The sequence below is a fragment of the Narcine bancroftii genome, chromosome 8, assembly GCF_036971445.1.
Source record: "Narcine bancroftii isolate sNarBan1 chromosome 8, sNarBan1.hap1, whole genome shotgun sequence".
Classification (NCBI taxonomy): Eukaryota; Metazoa; Chordata; class Chondrichthyes; order Torpediniformes; family Narcinidae; genus Narcine; species Narcine bancroftii.
This window is the reverse complement of record NC_091476.1, coordinates 161,620,439-161,638,699: the sequence shown is the minus strand read 5'-3', so window position 1 is coordinate 161,638,699 and position 18,261 is coordinate 161,620,439. Positions and strand designations below refer to the sequence as shown.

General features: G+C 44.5%; 1 protein-coding gene and 1 long non-coding RNA gene across 4 annotated transcripts in view; one reads left to right on the top strand and one right to left on the bottom strand.

Annotated features, from left to right (window-relative positions):
• Positions 1-18,261, bottom strand: part of LOC138741517 (uncharacterized) — a 115,424-nt gene that overhangs the window by 23,078 nt on the left and 74,085 nt on the right. For both annotated transcript variants that reach the window (XR_011343549.1, XR_011343548.1), the window contains exon 2: positions 10,780-11,012. This is a non-coding gene — a long non-coding RNA (uncharacterized lncRNA). The remainder of the gene's footprint in view (positions 1-10,779; positions 11,013-18,261) is intronic.
• LOC138741514 (bone morphogenetic protein 7-like) overlaps positions 11,728-18,261 on the top strand; it is a 62,240-nt gene continuing 55,706 nt past the window's right edge. For both annotated transcript variants that reach the window (XM_069895739.1, XM_069895738.1), the window contains exon 1: positions 11,728-12,384. In XM_069895739.1, coding sequence (XP_069751840.1) covers positions 11,994-12,384 — 391 coding nt within the window. In that variant the 5' untranslated portion in view covers positions 11,728-11,993. The remainder of the gene's footprint in view (positions 12,385-18,261) is intronic.

Below are 18,261 nucleotides of genomic sequence, written 5' to 3'. Positions count from 1 at the left end.
AATTCTTTGTTTTTTATGTTACTTAGGAGGAAGATCTCTGGGTTTTTTGGTATATTGTTTTCTGTAATTTTATTTAATATCTGGTTTAGATCTTCCCAAAAATTTTTCTACTTTCTCACATGTCCAGATTGCATGAATTGTTGTTCCCATTTCTTTTTTACAACGAAAACATCTGTCAGATATGAAACCACATGTTTTGAAGCGTTATTGCAATTGGGTAATAATGACAGCTCTGACTGGAGCGCATTAGAAGGTTCAAAAAGTAAATTAGCATCGAGTTTTATCCTTGTAGGTATATTGATAAATCTAAGCTGGGCTTTCGAAAAAATGTTTTTGCTATAGCTAACTGCGGGGATATTTTTATTTAAAAAAATAAATTTCTGCTAAAACACTGCACAAAAATTCTATAGACAGTCATTTTGGTGTCCGTTCCCCCCCCCCCACCCCGATGGTGTCACATGGTACAGTCAGCACCCCCCCTCCCCCACACTCCCCTAGTGATGCCAGTGATGGAGAGGCCATGTGACCCTCCACAATCCACACTACATTCCATCCCTCGGAAGTCACCACACCATGCCAATCCATTTATAGGCTAGTACCCCACAGATGTATCTACGTTACATATAGCTCACACCCACTGATGGCCTGCCAACTTCCCATCCAGCTCCGCAGGTCCACGCTTCTCCATGGGGAAATGTGTCCAAGGGATTGGTCCCTGACTCGTTTAATTTGTTCACCGATTCTCATGTGTGTGAGTGAGTGGTATTCCCTGACTGGCCCAGAATGCAAGTGCCCTGCCTCTTACTATCAACGAAACTGGTATCATCTACGTCCATGAGTAGAGAGTCCAAGGCCACCCTGACTTCTCCTTATGGCCAAGTGCTACAGCCACCTCATTGGCTAACATCTCCATCACAGTGGCCATTCGTCTGGATGTTCGTTCAAATATAAGAGGCATATGGAGTCACGCATCCCAGATGGTGTACCATCCCATGGATAACCAGGGGTCGGCCAGGATGTACGATTTAGCCCCCAGTGAGCACCCACCTTTGCTGGGCTGTGAGCAGCAGACCCCCCCCTCATGCCTGGATACTGTTCTTGCTTGTGCCCTCACTGATTGCCCATGGTAGTGCTGGCTGTACCATCTGCACAAACATTCCCAAGACCTGCTCAGGAGAGTCACTCTGAGAGTCAGGGCTTTATATTGGCCAGATTGTGCACAAGGAAAAACCCACCTCCGGGCCACCCACCCCATTGGGAAGCTGGATGTGTGCTGTTACTGTTGTGGGGCAAAGTTGGTTGGTGATCATTACTTCCCAACACAGAAATATCAACACCCAAGCTGGGCAGTTTCTTCCCCAGAGTCTCTATTTTCAGTGTCAGTAGGGATCAGTGATCGTGACAGTCTTTCAGTAGCATTCAAATTGTTGGCTCTCTAAGCATATTCATCAGCCACGCGTCCAACCATCCCTCAGTGCCACCATCACTGGTTCCAGCACCCATAGGTAAATCATCCTGTGAATGAAGGAAACTCACTTACTCTGGGTCAGTCTGTGTCAGTCTCATTTCCCTCAGCAATCCCGCCTATTGTACATTTCCCAGTCCATGCACTTTGAACTTCCCCTCCCTTCTTGGTGCCCCTTTCCTGGCCAAGAGACTCAATGCTCCACCTGCCCACAGGCCACCCCACCTGCCCACAGGCCACCCTACCCGACCACAGCCTGCTCTACCTGTCTACAAGCCACTCCACCTGACCACCTCTCAGTAAGGGCATGCCATGGGACACACACAAACAACAGAGTGTCTGCACACACGTGATGGTTAGAGGGAAAGGTTAAATTGGTTAGTTTTGTGCAGTCTTTGTTGCAGTGTCAAATGTTGTGTTCAAGAATAGGTTCGATAAGTACAAAGAGAATCAAGGCTGGACGTGTTATCAACGAACAGTGGGCTTTATTTATGCACAGGAAAATTCCAAAAGATCACACACTCATGTAGTGATAGAGTGCTACCACTAGGAGGAGTCAGAGACAGAATGCGTAGTATCTGGAAATGTTTCCTCTTGTGAATGTTGTATCTTTAGGAGATTTAAGATGGATGCCTTTCCATGAGGTCTGCGTGTGTGTGCTCTGTTTTTAGTGCTGGTTGCTTAGTTTATAAATGTAGTTGTTTTAAAAAGAACACATTTCTTTATTGTAATAAAAGAAACATCACATGGTACCAGGAGTGGAAGAAACAGCCAAGTTCTGCTGTGCACAAGAGTGAAAAAAACCCACAATGTGCATAGTGAATAATAGTCGATATTAGCAGAGAAAATATGGAGGGATTAAAGTTTCCTAAAGCTGTTAAATGGACTGAAAATATCAATCACGAGCGGAGGCTGTTTAAGCAAAGTTTTATGCTTTACCCACGAGCAATTGGAATGGATAGCCAATCAGGTACACGGAAGATTGCACTGCTACTTTCCGTGGTGGGATCTCAAGCACTAGAGGTTTTCAGCACATTTGTTTTTGCCAAGGCAGAAGACCAGGGCAAGTTCGACAAGGTTATTGAGATGTTTGATGTGATAGTACAGATCTATCACCAATGTACATAGTGTATATAGTTACTGTATCTAGACTGTGCTTACAGCGATTGGCTGAGAGCTAAGCCACACCTATTGTTTGGGCCTTAAAGGGTTGTGTCCCTAGCCAGGTCGGATCATTCCGGACTGGTCGGCCACCTGTGAAGAGCTCCGGTCTTTTGCTAATAAAAGCCTTGGTTTGGATCAACAAGTCTTTGGTTCTTTCGACGAGCTCTACAATTTTATTAGCAAAAGGAATTTTTTTTGAAAGGGATGGAGCGTTTAACTCGGCCAGAAAAACTTGATATCGACCCACAGTCAGCTACAGCCTTCAAAGCCTTTAAGTTCTGGCTGCTGAACTTTGAAAACTTCCTGAGATTCATTCAGGTAGAGGAGGATAACCAGCGTCTAACAGCATTGCTGTCTATGGTGTCCTTGAGAGTCTACGAGAACATCCAGGATGAGACCACTTACACCGCAGCCATAAAGGTACTGAAAGGACTGTATGATCAACCGGTGAACAGAGTTCATGCCCGGCTCATGCTTGCGTCGAGGAAGCAACAGCCCGGCGAGTCCAGCAGAGCATATTTACAAGTACTAAAGGCATTGGGCAAGGACTGTAACTGTGTGGACAAAACTGCTGCCGAGATCACTAGCGACCTCGTCCGGGATGCCTATGTGGCTGGGCTCCGATCGAACGAAGTGAGGCTGCGCTTGCTCGAACAAGGGGTAGAAAAACTAGAGGACGTGGCCCGGATTGCAATCACAATGGAGGATGCAGCCTTAAAGTCCACCGAGCTCTCTAGGGACTGGACCCCTCATTCTGATGTGAGTAAAGTGCCCTTCTACCCTACCCCTGACGGCCTGTCGGCTGCTGCTACCCTGCCCCGTGCGAACCCGAAATGTTATTTCTGCGGGAGGAACAAGCACAGCAGATCCCAGTGCCCAGCAAGAAAAGCCAGGTGCCAGAAGTGCCTTAAAAACGGCCACTTTGCTGCAGTTTGTAGGTCTAAAATGGCCGCCAGCAAACACAGTGCCTCGTGTGAAGCTCAACCGCCACTATCCCATTCAAACTCTTCTTCCCCAGAGCTCTCGTCCAATGAGAGCGAGGGCTCTCCTGCACGGCAACGCCTGACGTCACGGAGACGCCGAACCCGGAAGGGGCAACCCACCGTCGCAACCATGGTGATGGCCTGCCTCTCGCCCGCCGCTGCTGCCACCGCCACGGACACCCCCGGGGCCGACGCTACCGCTGCTGCCGCCGCCGCCACAGACACCCCCGGGGCCGACGCTACCGCCGCTGCTGCCGCCGCCACGGACACCTCCGGGGCCGACGCTACAGCCGCTGCTGCCGCCGCCACGGACACCCCCGGGGCCGACGCTACCGCCGCTGCTGCTGCCGCCACAGACACCCCCGGGGCCGACGCTACCGCCGCCGCAGCCACCCCCGCGGCCAACCAGGTGCTCACCCTAGCGTCCATCGCTGACGACCGCCAGGGCCCGACCACCGATCACGAGCAACTACAAACCCCACTACTTACCATTCACCCGCCACAACAGCACTTCCGGGAGGTTCTCCAACCTGCTCCTCGAGCGTTGCCTACGTCATCCCGTTGCGTGACGTCATCCCGTTGCGTGACGTCATCCCGTTGCGTGACGTCATCGCGCAAAACTCGCCTGTCAACTGCTTCAATAACATTAAACCAGCAATGCTCTCATCCCCTCACCAGAGCAATGGAACTGATTAAAGTGCATGGACACTACACCAATTGCTTATTTGACTCTGGGTCAACTGACAGTTTTATCCAGCCAGATCTGGCCCTCCATTGGGGACTTGACATTATCCCCACTACCCAGAGGATCTCATTAGCGACGAGGTCGCACTCGACTGGGATAAAGGGGTATTGCATCGCCACGCTGGAAGTACAGGGCGTGACGGTCACCCACTTTAAATTATTCGTCCTTCCCCAATTGTGCGCCCCAGTGTTGCTGGGATTAGACTTCCAGTGTCAGTTCCAAACGGTGTCCCTACACTTTGGGGGACCCCACGCCCCCCTCTCGGTCTGCCATCGCCATCGCCCCACTCCCGAAGCACCCGAGCAACCCGCCCCCGTGCCCCGGGGCCAATCCTGCGGCCTTTCCACACTCCGGATTGCCCCGCCAGCACTCTTCGCAAACCTCACCCCTGGCTGGAAGCCTGTGGCCACCAAAAGTCGGCAATATAGTTACGAAAACAGGCAATTCATTAGGAGTGAGGTGCGTAGATTGCTGGATGAGGGCATCATCGAACCCAGTTCAAGCCCCTGGAGAGCCCAGGTGGTGGTTGTCAAGAATGGGGAAAAACTACGGATGGTGGTCGACTACAGCCAGACCATTAACCGCTTCACACTCCTGGATGCGTACCCCCTGCCACGCATCACGGATGTGGTGAACCAGATCGCCCAGTACCGCATTTTCTCCACTATTGACCTACGTTCGGCCTACCACCAGCTCCCGATCCGCTGCGAGGACCGACCATTCACGGCCTTTGAAGCGAATGGGCGGCTATATCAATTTCTCAGGGTACCATTCGGGGTCACAAATGGTGTCGCGGTCTTCCAGCGGGAAATGGACAGGATGGTGGACCAGAACGGCCTAACCGCTACCTTCCCGTATCTGGACAATATCACCATCTGCGGCCACGACATGCAGGACCATGACGCCAACCTAGACAAATTTCTTCAAACTGCCCGTCAGCTAAACCTGACTTACAATTTGGACAAGTGTGTTTTCCGGACCACACGACTCGCTATTCTAGGTTGTGTGGTGGAAAACGGGATAGTCATGCCAGATCCTGACCGCATGCGTCCCTTAATGGACTTACCCCCCCCACATACCCAGAAAGCTCTCAAACGCTGCCTGGGCCTTTTCTCTTATTACGCACAATGGGTTCCAAACTACGCCGACAAGGCACGTCCTCTTATCAAGACCACCTCTTTTCCCCTCTCGACCGAAGCCACAGCGGCTTTCGATCGAATCAAATCTGACATCGCTGCTGCGACGCTGCACGCGATCGATGAGTCTGTCCCGTTTCAAGTCGAGAGCGATGCATCCGACTTCGCCCTGGCAGCCACCTTGAACCAGGCCGGTCGGCCTGTAGCCTTCTTCTCCAGAACCCTCCAGGGTCCGGAGAGTAGACACTCCTCGATCGAGAAGGAGGCCCAGGCCATAGTTGAAGCGGTACGTCGTTGGAGACATTACCTCGCTGGGAGGCGCTTTACACTGTTGACTGATCAACGCGCGGTCTCCTTCATGTTCAGCAACACCCAGCGTGGTAAGATAAAAAACGACAAAATCGCCAGATGGAGAATCGAACTCTCCACCTTTAACTATGACATCCTGTACCGGCCTGGTAAGCTCAACGACCCGCCTGACGCGCTCTCCAGGGGGACGTGCGCCAGCATACAGATGGACAGACTACGGAAACTCCATGAGGCGCTCTGTCATCCAGGGGTCACTAGGTTTGCTCACTTTGTCAAGGCGCAACTTACCCTACACAATTGAGGAGATCCGCTCCATGACCCGAGCCTGTTCGGTGTGCGCCGAATGCAAGCCCCACTTCTTCCGTCCGGATAACTCCCACGTCATCAAAGCCACCCGCCCCTTCGAGCGTCTTAGCGTAGACTTTAAGGGACCCCTACCGTCGACCAACCGTAATACCTACATCCTTACGGCCATCGACGAATACTCCCGCTTCCCATTCGCTGTGGCCTGCCCAGACACCACTGCCACCTCAGTGATACAGGCCCTTCACAGTATTTTCACCATCTTCGGGTACCCCAATTCCATCCACAGTGATAGGGGGTCCTCATTCATGAGTTCAGAGCTGCAACAGTACCTTCTGGAGTGTGGCATTGCTTCAAGCAGGACCACGAGCTATAACCCACGCGGTAATGGCCAGGTCGAGAGGGAGAATGCCACCATATGGAGAGCGGTTACACTGGCTCTCCGGTCTAAAGGTCTCCCCACCTCTCACTGGCAGGAGGTTCTCACTAGTGCCTTACACTCCATCCGCTCCCTCCTATGTACTGCAACAAATGCCACCCCCCACGAAAGGATGTTCCTTTTCCCGAGGAAATCCGAATCGGGAACCACTGTACCGGCATGGCTCACCGTCCCTGGCCCCGTCCTTTTGCGACGCCACGTCCGGCACTCAAAGAATGACCCCTTGGTCGACCGAGTGACTCTACTCCACGCGAACCCACATTACGCATACGTGGAGTTCCCAGACGGGCGGGAGGACACTGTTTCGGTGCGGGACCTAGCTCAGGACGCGGTAGACCCAGCAAACCCCCCAACTCCTTATGCTCCAGGCCCCGTGCCGCAACAGAAGGACCAACAGCACCCCAATGACTCGGGCCACCCTGCCGACAAAACGACTGGGGAATTGAGCGACGGAGCAGTCGCACCCGATGAGCCCGCGGGTGACACCACTCCAGCGACCCCAATCCCGGCACCACGGCGGTCACGCCGGATGGTCAGACCCCCTGACCGCTACAGTCCTTGACCTACCCCTTTTCATTCTCTCCCTCGTTTTTGTTTTTTTTTTTTTTTTTTCCCCGGGTCAATTCTCCAAGAAGGGGTGAATGTGATAGTACAGATCTATCACCAATGTACATAGTGTATATAGTTACTGTATCTAGACTGTGCTTACAGCGATTGGCTGAGAGCTAAGCCACACCTATTGTTTGGGCCTTAAAGGGTTGTGTCCCTAGCCAGGTCGGATCATTCCGGACTGGTCGGCCACCTGTGAAGAGCTCCGGTCTTTTGCTAATAAAAGCCTTGGTTTGGATCAACAAGTCTTTGGTTCTTTCGACGAGCTCTACAATTTCGACAAGGTTATTGAGATGTTTGATGAACACTGTTCACCAAAGAAAAATGAAACCTTCGAGAGGTACGTGTTTTGCACGCAGCTGCAGGGAGAGAGCTTTGATACTTTTTAAAACAGACTTAAAGCTAAAAGCAAAAACATGCAATTTTGGATCGCTGCAGATTCAATGATCCGTGATCAAATTGTGTTCAGGATTACTGACAAGAAAGTGAGAGAGGGGATGCTGTGAGAGACAGAGCTTGCCTTGGTGGGAACTGTGAAGATATGCAATGTCCGTGAACTAGCATAAGAAGAAGTTCAGTGATAGGGTAAAAGTCAGTGAAAATGAAGGCTTAGTCATTAGCCACAGTATCTGGACAGACAAAAAATGAGATGCAGCAACTATAAAAAGATGGAGAAACATTCAATTGTAAATGATGTAGCACTAAGCATGTGCCAAAGCAGTGCCCAGCCTATGGGAAAGTCTGTAACAAGTGCAAAGGGCAGAATCACTAGGCAAAGCAATGTTTTTTCAAAGGGAAACTAAACAGACGTAAAAGTGGACACACTGTAGAAGACACTACACTCTATAGACGAAGCTGCTCTCCAAAACAATACACAAATAACTACACATCGGGTGTGAATAAATCACTACTAAACATTCTCAACTTCTGATTGGGAATGTGAGGGTTAAACACACAGTACCATCAACACTCTCTATCTCAACCAGGCACAGCATGCTAACAGACAGTAAATTAATTATGACTAACAAGTATATCAAATGGAACTGAACTCCAGCATTGCCCATAGCTCTGGATCCAGGACAGGGCCATTGCTTTCGGCCCTCTGGAGCAGCCCATCACCTGTAGCCTGGAGTTCAGTGATGGTCTCCATGCAACAGCAAACAAAGAGAGAGAGGACAGAGGTTACACGTGCTCAGATTTTCTCCATGAAAGACCCATCGACGTGACCTGTAAGAACCAATCGTACATCAGCCTCACCTGTAGTCAGATATAACCCTTGAATAGAAAGTGAGGTGACTTCCAACTAGGCTCCAGCCAGAAAGGTCCACATTCCCACCAGATTCCAGACAGAGAGACCACATTATTCTCACATTCCCACCAGGTTCCAGACCAAAAGGCCACATAACCCACCACAATTCACACTACATCAGCCTGTCCAATCTCTTATTATATTTCAAGCCCTCCAATCACAGCAATATTCTTGCATATCTTTTTTGGCACCATGTCCAGACTAATCACATCCTTCCAATGGTATGGCCACTAGATCTGCACACAGTATTCCTCGTGTGGTCTCACCAATATCTTGTACAGCTGTAACATTACATCACAACTTTTGTGCTCAATATCCTGACTAAGGAAGACAATCATGCCTCCTTTATTACGTCTAACTGTGTCGGCCCTTTCTGGGAACTTTGTGCTTTTACTCCTAAGTTCTCTGTTCTTTAATTCCTCTCAGGATCCTAACTTTTACACTATATATCCTGTTTAGCTTTTCAAAATGCATCATTTGGCACTAGTCCAAATTAAATTCCATCCACTTTCCCGAGTTGTAACTTTTGGCAGCCAATCTTCATGGTTCTCCACCACCAATCTTCATGGTCCTCCACCATCAATTTTGATGATGCTGCAAATTTACATATCATGCCAGTTGCATTCTCATCTAAACTATTAACATGCATGACAAACAACAGACCCTGCACCAGTGCCTGCAGCATGCCACAGGTCATTGGCCTCCAATCTGAAAAACAACCACCACTACCGCTCCCTGGCTCCTATCAACCAACCAATTTTGTATCCATTTGGATCCCTTTCTGATTAATCTACCATATGCAACCTTGTTTAAAGCCTTGCTGGTCCACATAGGCAGGATCTACCACCCTGCCTTCATCTTGATTACCTCTTAAATAAACTCAAATCAAATTCATAAGACCCAATTTCCCATTTGCCGTGCCCTGCTGAATATTCCTAATCAGTCTTTGTCTTTCCCAGTGCATGTAAATCTTATCTCTGAGAATCCCCTCCATTGACACAGCTGTTAAACTCTCAAGTTATAGCTCCCCGGCTTGACCTTCTTTCATAAGAACACAATGTTAGCCATCGCCCAGCCTTCAAGTAACTGGCCTGTGGCTAATAAGGGTACAAAAATGTTTGCCAGAAATGTTTTCTACATTTAATGAAATGACAAATGGTGGGATGAAACAGGAAAGCAGACAATATTGGAAATACAATGTCCGCTTGTATTTGTGGGGCGAGAAGAGGAGTTAATGTTTCCGGTTTGATTTTTGATTCCTGCATCTGTTGGGTAAATTTTGGCAAGACCATCGTTTTCTGAAAATTAAATTTTGTTCAAAATCAAGCAATCTGCACTGTTAAATAGGCAAAATACACCAGGGAAGCGATCCATGGAAGCAACAGTAAACAAGGCAGTCTCTTGGCAGCAACTGCCATGGTAATAAGCTATAAGTTATCTTCAGTAATTCTGCTTTCAGGTCGATCAGTGAGCTCTAAAAAAATTAAAGTTTTCCTACAAGGGGCCTGGTTTTGAAACACATTCAAAAATAGCATTACTGTAAATCTTGAAGCAGACTTGTGATTGTTGCTAAGGTCAATATTTCACAAAAGGAAAATATTTTAGAAGAAGGTGGGCTGTTTAGTAAATAATTGTAATGAAATAATTGCAGAAAATGTTCACTCTATGATAAACAAAAGCAAAATAATAACTTGCATTTGCATTCTCACCACAAAAGGATGCCTGCACTTTTGCTAAGTTTTTTTTGTCTAGGATAACTCTGAATATTTATTATCTGGCTATTTTTGTACTTATTGTTTCCTCTTAACTCAATTAAGTGCAGTAAAATCCCTGGTATCTGGCACCTACAGGGATTGCGGGTGTCGGATATACACTCTTACAATGCTTAACCAATACATCTGCATTAAGAATAAACAGTTTAAAAGACATGTTTTAGTTGCTTTTCAACAAAACACCTGTTTGGCTATAGCAAGAAAAAGTTTCAGTGCCTATGTACATTTTTTAATGTGTATGGCAATAAAAATAAGTTTCATTGTCTCTGTTGAAAATGTTCCCAGGCAAACACGTATTATCACATGAAAAATGCTTCTAGGCCACCAATGAACATATTGCACTCTGGATTAAAAGGTTGATCAACTCTTTTGAGGAGAATCTTGATAGAGAAGCCACTTACTTGCAACAAATCAATAACAGTATTGGAAATGAGCAGTATCTCTGCCATCGACATCAGCACAATGAAGAATCAGTCATTTAATTTTAATTTTCCCTCTGAACAATTATGTATTAGTGGCTTGAATTTTTTTTTCTAAATAATTACCATTATTTCAGAAGGTCTTTAATTGTTTTCTTTCTTTTGATCCTGAAGTAGATGGAGCTGCCACAAGATGGTTGACTGAAAGGCTGTACCGAAGCTGGCAGCTGAGACAGGCAGGCCAATGCCCAGCGGATGCTTGATGGCTGCCTCACCCATCCTGTCTGATTGGCAATCTCTGCTCCGATCTTTGCAGTGTCTGGGACCTTGCGTTGTGAATGTTACGACAGGTTTTCTATCTGTGAATACAAATGACAGTGCGTGAAATATTCAGTTCATTATTTCTTCTTAACTTTCCCTTTTCATTTGTTAATAATTTGCTTCACCTCACACAGATGTGATAAAGTATCCAATAAGAAAGAAGAAGACAAATATAAAAATCCCAATTTACTGAAGAATCTGGAGTAACTGTAACTGCTGTTTACTGCTCTCCCAGCACCTTGTAATTTTGCGCATTTGATTAATGTTTTTATCTGCAGGTTCTCTGAGCTGGAGCTGGCTGTGAAGCAGATGAAGTTCAGTTTAAATTTTATAGAACTTGTAAAACAAAAGAAACAGTCAAATTGTAAACATCTAATATTTAAACACAGCTTAAAAACACTTGGAACATTAAGTATCTGAATTAAAAAATGAGAACAAACGAAATAAATGAAAGAGTAAGCTCAACTGAAATGATGAGAGAATTTGGGCGCTGTGTAACCTCAAGGTTCTGTGAATATGCTGTGATTAGTCTATATATAGATGGTAAGGCTCAAGTCTGTAGTATGCGAACACAGTGGCGTTTGAATGGCCTGGGGTTGTACCTATCATTCCACAACAGCCAAACCAGTCAGATAGTAACCTACCCTGGGGAATTAGCTGAGTCATTTCAACAGCTTGAGACTCCATAAATACAGGGTCTGGAGGCACAGGAGCTGACTGTGGAATTCTGCAACTGAAGTCAACTGTCCTATTTGCTGAAGAAATGAAAGCTCATGGATCCATTTAAGCTTTCACTGGTAGCCATGATTATCAAAGAGCAACTCTAAACTGACAGCAATTATTTTCAATTTTTTTCGTTCTTAAGAATTTTGCTTTCATTGCAGCAGACATTTTTCATCTGCAGAAAATTTATAGATGCTTTTGAAGAACTTTAGAGCTTTTTTATATTTTCAACAGAAAATTTCTATCACTACCTAGATAAAATAAAAGAAAATTTAAAAAAAGAACAATTATTGGCTATGGCTGGAATACAGAGATATGACAAGTCGGTTTTTCTTCTGATGTGTTTGCTGGGTCAGTTTATGGAGTTAGTGAACGGGAGCTTGATGAAGCAGCATTCTCATTCAAGTTTTATCCATCGGAGGCTGAACAGCAGGGAGAAGCGAGAGATGCAAAAAGAGATCTTGTCTATTCTGGGCCTACCTCGGCGTCCCAAACCTCTGCTCTCCATCAAGCGCTCATCTTCTGCCCCAGTTTTCATGTTGGATCTTTATCGTACTGTGGCCAACGAAGAGTCAGATTGGTGGCAAGCAGCTTTGTTGCCTTTTCATGTGTTCCAGAACACTCACAGATCCCTGGAAGAGACTTTCCTCAGTCAAGCAGATACTGTTATGAGCTTTGTTAATGTAGGTAAGTGGAATTTAAGAAAATAGTGGACTTCTAGACTTGTGGCGCTAAAGATTTGACTTCTTGTTGGTGCATGGCCTCTTGCATAACGTGGGCACAAAGTTCATTTTCAGTGGGGCTTAATATTTCAGCAAAGAACGGAAGATCAAGAGATTAGAATAATCTTTTATTGTTTCAGTTGAATTATGCTGTATTTTGTTGCAGAATTTTTAAATTGCTTGATAGTCAGGGTAGATTTAAATTGCTTGATAGGGTAGATGGACATTGATGTGCATCTGACAATATTTATTTAGAGCTTATCATATCATCCAAAACCCCAGATGCACATAATGAAGAGCCAAGGTGGGATTCTCATGTACAAGTTTGCTAAATGATAAAATATTTAACATGAGGATCAAGGTTAGCTCAGGGTTTAACTTCTTTTAATCGTATGTTTGTTTTCTATGCTTGGCGAGATCATCTAACTGAGTAGCAATCATTTCAATAATGAATGACTTTATTAGAATGTGTTCCAAAATTCATAGATTAACAGTAAATCTGTGGCAAGTATAACACATTCACTTTATAGAATACCCCTGCAAGTGCTATGGAAACATGAAATGAGAATCCTAGTTTGCTGAAATTATACCAAAATGTTAGTCCTCCAAAATTGGAAGCATAAAGTCAAATTTGAATTGTTGCAAGGTAAGGTATGTTTGCATCTTGTTTCTGAACATTATACCTCTTATAGAAGTAAAATGGGAAAATCTGTAGTCACCGTGGTTGAAGTAAAAACAAAAGGCTGGAGAAACTTAGCAGATCAAACAATGTCCTTTATACATATAATATTATATTATTATATGTCAGTTATGTGTTCATATCTTTGCAAAATAAAGGATAATGTTTGACCTGCTGAGTTTCTCCAGCATTCACATGGTCAGAGGCATAAAGTAAAAACACAATGTGAGAAATCTCTGCTGCAATTACAGAGCAAATAATTTGACTGAGTGAAACTTGAATGTCTGCAGGCGTGGTGATTGTAGTAAAAACACACCGAAATGCAAAGGAGGAACTCAGACAGTCTTTTCAGCGTCTATAGGAGACAAAGATATATTGCCGATGTTTGGGCCTGAGACCTTCTTCAATAAATAAGCAGAATAAGCCAGAAGCAGGAAATCTATGAAAGTCTCAGAATACAGACAATGCTGGCTGGAGGAGGAATCCAGACCAATGAAAGGTGTTCATTGAATATGATAAGGGAAGAGGTAAGAATTTATCATGTCTGTGTGAAAGGAGACAGAGAAAAGGGAGGGAGAGAGAACTGGAGGAAGGCAACAGGGGAAGAAGTGAGGAGGGGTGGTTTTAACGAAAGCTAGAGAAGTTGATATTAATGCCATCTGTTTGAAGGGTGCCCAGTCGGAAGATGAGGTGTTGTTCCTCCAATTTACGGTGGTCTCAGTCTAGGAGTGCATGAGACCACGGACAGACATGATGGCAAGGGAATGGGATGGAGAATTGAAATGGGTGGCCACTGGGAGATCCACGCCATCGCAGCAGAGAGAGCCAAGGTGCTCAACAAAGAGATCTCCCAGTTTACATCCAGTCTCTCCGATGTAAAGGTGACCACAACAGGAGGACCGGATGCTATGGATGACCCCTGTGACAGCTGATTGTTGAGGTAGTGCCTGGAATTTGTTTTTCAATTTCCTAACCATGGATGACAAGTGAGTGATAAATGGCATCATTCTCTTTCACAGCTTCTCTATAATTCTTTTGTATAGACTGTCATCAATCTCTTAATCTCACTAGTAAAATGCTCAAGCTTGGGGCCCTAATTTAGTATAATTACATCATTTTACAAGTGCAAGGAAAATGTTGAGGTTCAATATAAAATGTTTTGCATCTCCATTCCTAAGAAAAAGATTTATTTTTATACTTTTCCATCTATTTCTCTACATAACTGTAACAGCAACCCACGATCTTGTATGGTAGTGCATCTAATGTTGACTACTTTAGTCCGAATTTTCTCTGCATTTTTTTGGTTTTTGATCATTTTCATGTAACAAGTTACTGATAATGTGGAGAGCAAATCAGAGCATCTGGGGTTCGATTCATTCACAGGATTTGGGTATTGCTGACAAATGCTGACTGATATTGAAAATATGAATATTTATTCTTTATTTTACTTTTCTTTTATATTAATTTTTCACCTTATGGCTTAATGATACAATGTCTAGGGGTACTTTATATAATGTGAAGCTATAGCAGGTAAAATTTTCATTGCATCTCAAGATTCAAGGTTCTTTTATTGTCATGTAATAAAATAGATGTAATATGACACAACATTGCATTTAGTTTGCCGTAAGATTTGCCATCGGCAGCAGAAATTGCCTGGGCTCCCTTAAAGTCATAAGGTTGCCAGAAGCTATAGCTCTGGGTCGTATGTGATGGTCATTCCTATTAATCTTGTTAGTGTTTCAGCGATATCTTGCCAGAATGGCCTTACCTTCACATATGACCAAGTAGAATGTATAAAGGTTCCAATTTCGATGCCACATCTAAAGCACGTTTCAGATATTTCAGATTTTGATTTATGTAGGTTTTGTGACATAACATATAATTGATGTATAAAATTATATTGAACCAATCCATATCCCGCATTAATCATTGAAGTTATTCTGTCCAAACACCTGTCAGACCAGCATCCCTCTGGTGTTGTAATACCTAGATCTGACTCCTACCTCTCTCTCAACCTTTGTAGGCCTGGCTTAACACTTTTGCCTTGGAGAGCAGATGGCATCTTAGTTATGACTTAAAAATTCCTGAAGCATATTTAACATGATCATTTTACGATCCAAATGTATTGTGATATCATGGGATTATTTAGACATACTGCACAGTAACAGGTCATTTTGGCTCACGAGTCTGTGCCACCTAATTTACACCCAATTAACCTACACTCCCAATACGTTTTGAATTATGGTCATTAACTAACATGCATTGATGGTTCTGTCTATGGTTGCACCATTGATATGGATCTCAGATCAGCCTTCAGTATTGATTTGCAGCCAGCAATAGCCTCTACCTTTCTGGAAAGAAAGCAACAACTTGGGTATTATACCAGCGCCGTTTATCCAAGCTTATTGCAAATTAAACCAAAGACATGGCCCCACCTTTTCCTGGTGACAAAAAGTAGCATGTTTGGAATGCTTTAGATTTCATAACTACCAATTTTGAGAGATGAAATAAATCATGTCAACAATAAACACATTTGGTGACCCCCCCCTCCCCACCGCCCTCCCTTTGCAGAGCACCTGGATTCAGTCCATAGGGGTAAGCTTAAACTTTCTATCATCTACTACTTGAATTCTCTATTCCATTCTGTCAGTGACCTCCTGCATTGTTTTAACAAGGATCAATACAAGTTTGAAGGATGGCATCAAGTATTCTTAATACTGAATCTGCACCTTGTGTTCGCATCAGAAATGGCAAGTTCAGCTGTTAATATTGGTTCCGTTTTTTCTCACTTGTCTGGCACAGCATAGCCTGACCTTCCAGGGAATTCCTGCATTTATACAGTTTCCAAATTCCTTTCTTTGTATTCTTTTTCTCTAATAATCTTCATTTCATAATTTTCATTCCTTTTTTGTTCCTGAATTCACTCTGACTTCCTTCATTTACCCATGAATTGGATGATTTCATCTATAGCCACCCTGACCTCATCCTATCAGTGATTCCCTCAGTTCTACCCATACTCTCACTCACTCTCTCTCTCTCTTGCACTCCCTCTCTCTGCAACGTAAAATGCACTCTCTTTTTTTCTCTTTCTCTCTCCCAGTTCTGGAGACAGTTTTCCAACATGTCCATGCTGACCAACTTGTCTACTCAAGTTAGTCCCATTTTCCTATCTCTTGTCCTATTTCCCTGTAGATCAAGTCTTTAACTCTATTCCCCTTTTCATGGATGCTGCCTGATTTGCTTTTCGTTTGTAGAATTTCTTCCTTTTATTAGGCGAATTACCTGTTTGTCCTCCTTGGGCTAAACTGAAGCCGCATCCACATTTCATTTGAAGAAAGATGAATGAATGCAAGTGCATCAAGACGTGGAAAATATGGCTTTTACTCCACATGCCAGGCATCATTGAAGAAAGTGAATGTCTCTGTTTTCAATTCTCTATTCAATCTGAACCAGGCATAGCAGTCCTGATAGTTGTACTTAGTTTGTGACTTGCACACAGCAGGAACACAGAGCTTTTGAAATTTCCTGCTGACAAGCAGAGTAGTGATAGAAACCCTCACAATATTTTAAAAACTACCCAAATGTATATGTGAAGACTTGTCACTTGTCGGGCAACAGATTACATGCTGCTTCTATGAATTTCAACATTCAAGGCTCTGATAGTTCAGTGGTTAAAGCACTGCTCTTGTAAATCAGGGGTCATGAGTTTGTTCTTTGCTGGGGCCTCATTTCTGACAAAGTTAAAAAATTTCATGTATTTTACACTCTGAATGTCGTATTATGTGACAACAATGGAACGTTTACCTTTTACCTGCAGCAAGGTGCCTCTGCAATGATTAGAAAAGAAAAGCTTACACTATTGTACAGAATGCTTTCAGCATTGCACCAAACTCTGGTCTGTTACTCAGCAAGTCATCCTGTACTTCAGAAAATACCTGTGTGCAACTATCAGTTGTGAGCAGTTTCTTGCACTGGAAGATCAGCGAAGGTCAGGTTGTGCAGGGTTCTACAGCCCACAGAAAGTCGCCGTGGGTTGACAGCGCCATTTTACTCGTCTTTTGTGTTGCAGTTTGTTTAAATTTTTTAATTTGTTTACATGTGTATGTATCTTCATGAGTACAGTTTTTTTTGTTCTACCAGTAGGTAAGTGGTAATTCTGCCTGGCCCACAGGAAAAAGAATCTCAGGATTGTATGTGATGTCATATATGTACTCTGACCAGGGCAGGCCTTAGGAGCTGCGGGGCCCAATTGGAAACATTTTTTGTGGGTCCCCAGGTTCACACCAAGGTCTGTAGATTCATAGAGATAAATAAATAAAGTTTATTATAGACTTTATATCTTCATGGTAGAATGGAAATGTGAGTTAATGGACCAAATAGATCTAAGCACATTTTAACATAAAACTGCACATATGTAAACCTATAAGTAAACAAACAAAATGTGTAGATTACCTTTGAAAAGTCTTCTGGCTATCCATCCCATAGGATGTTGATGGTTCCTTTCAGTCAGTTTGTTGGGTTTGGTATGAGAATACCCCACTTCTCGGAAGGGAACAGCACGTGCATGAATGGATTTAGGTGAGTGGGGATTGCACAGGTCCATTCCCGCCCTCTCGACATCACTTCCCGGATCCAGCAGCATGGTGAGGTCCAAGACGGCTGGGGGAAGGTCTGTTGCAGTGAATGGCCAGACCAAGCTTCGATGCAAGGCATGCCCTTTCCGCGCTTTACGGCACGTGTTTGCTAGATGGCCGTTGACCCTAGGAGAGGGTTTGTCTGCCCTTTGACAGGTCTTGTTTTGCATCCTGCAGGGTTTCTAGCCACCCTCCGCACCAGGCAAGCCTAGGGGGGGTGGGGGGGAGCCGGTTTAGTCGCCAACCAACCGACATGGTTCCAGTAGCACTCAGACAAGTGACAAAACCACTTGTTTAAGAGACTGTAAAATTATTTAATAAAAATATTTACTTTTTGTTTGGAAAAAAATTCAAAATGAAAGTGAACAGCATCAATGGCGCTATATCAAAATTTCGACTGAGTTTTAAAAAGCTTGTTGTCTCAGGCAATCCAGTATTTTGCAGGTTGTTATTTTGGACTTCTACTGCACAGTAAAACAAAATTTAAAATATAAACAGTATAAACGAACACTACTGACTTTTTAAGAAT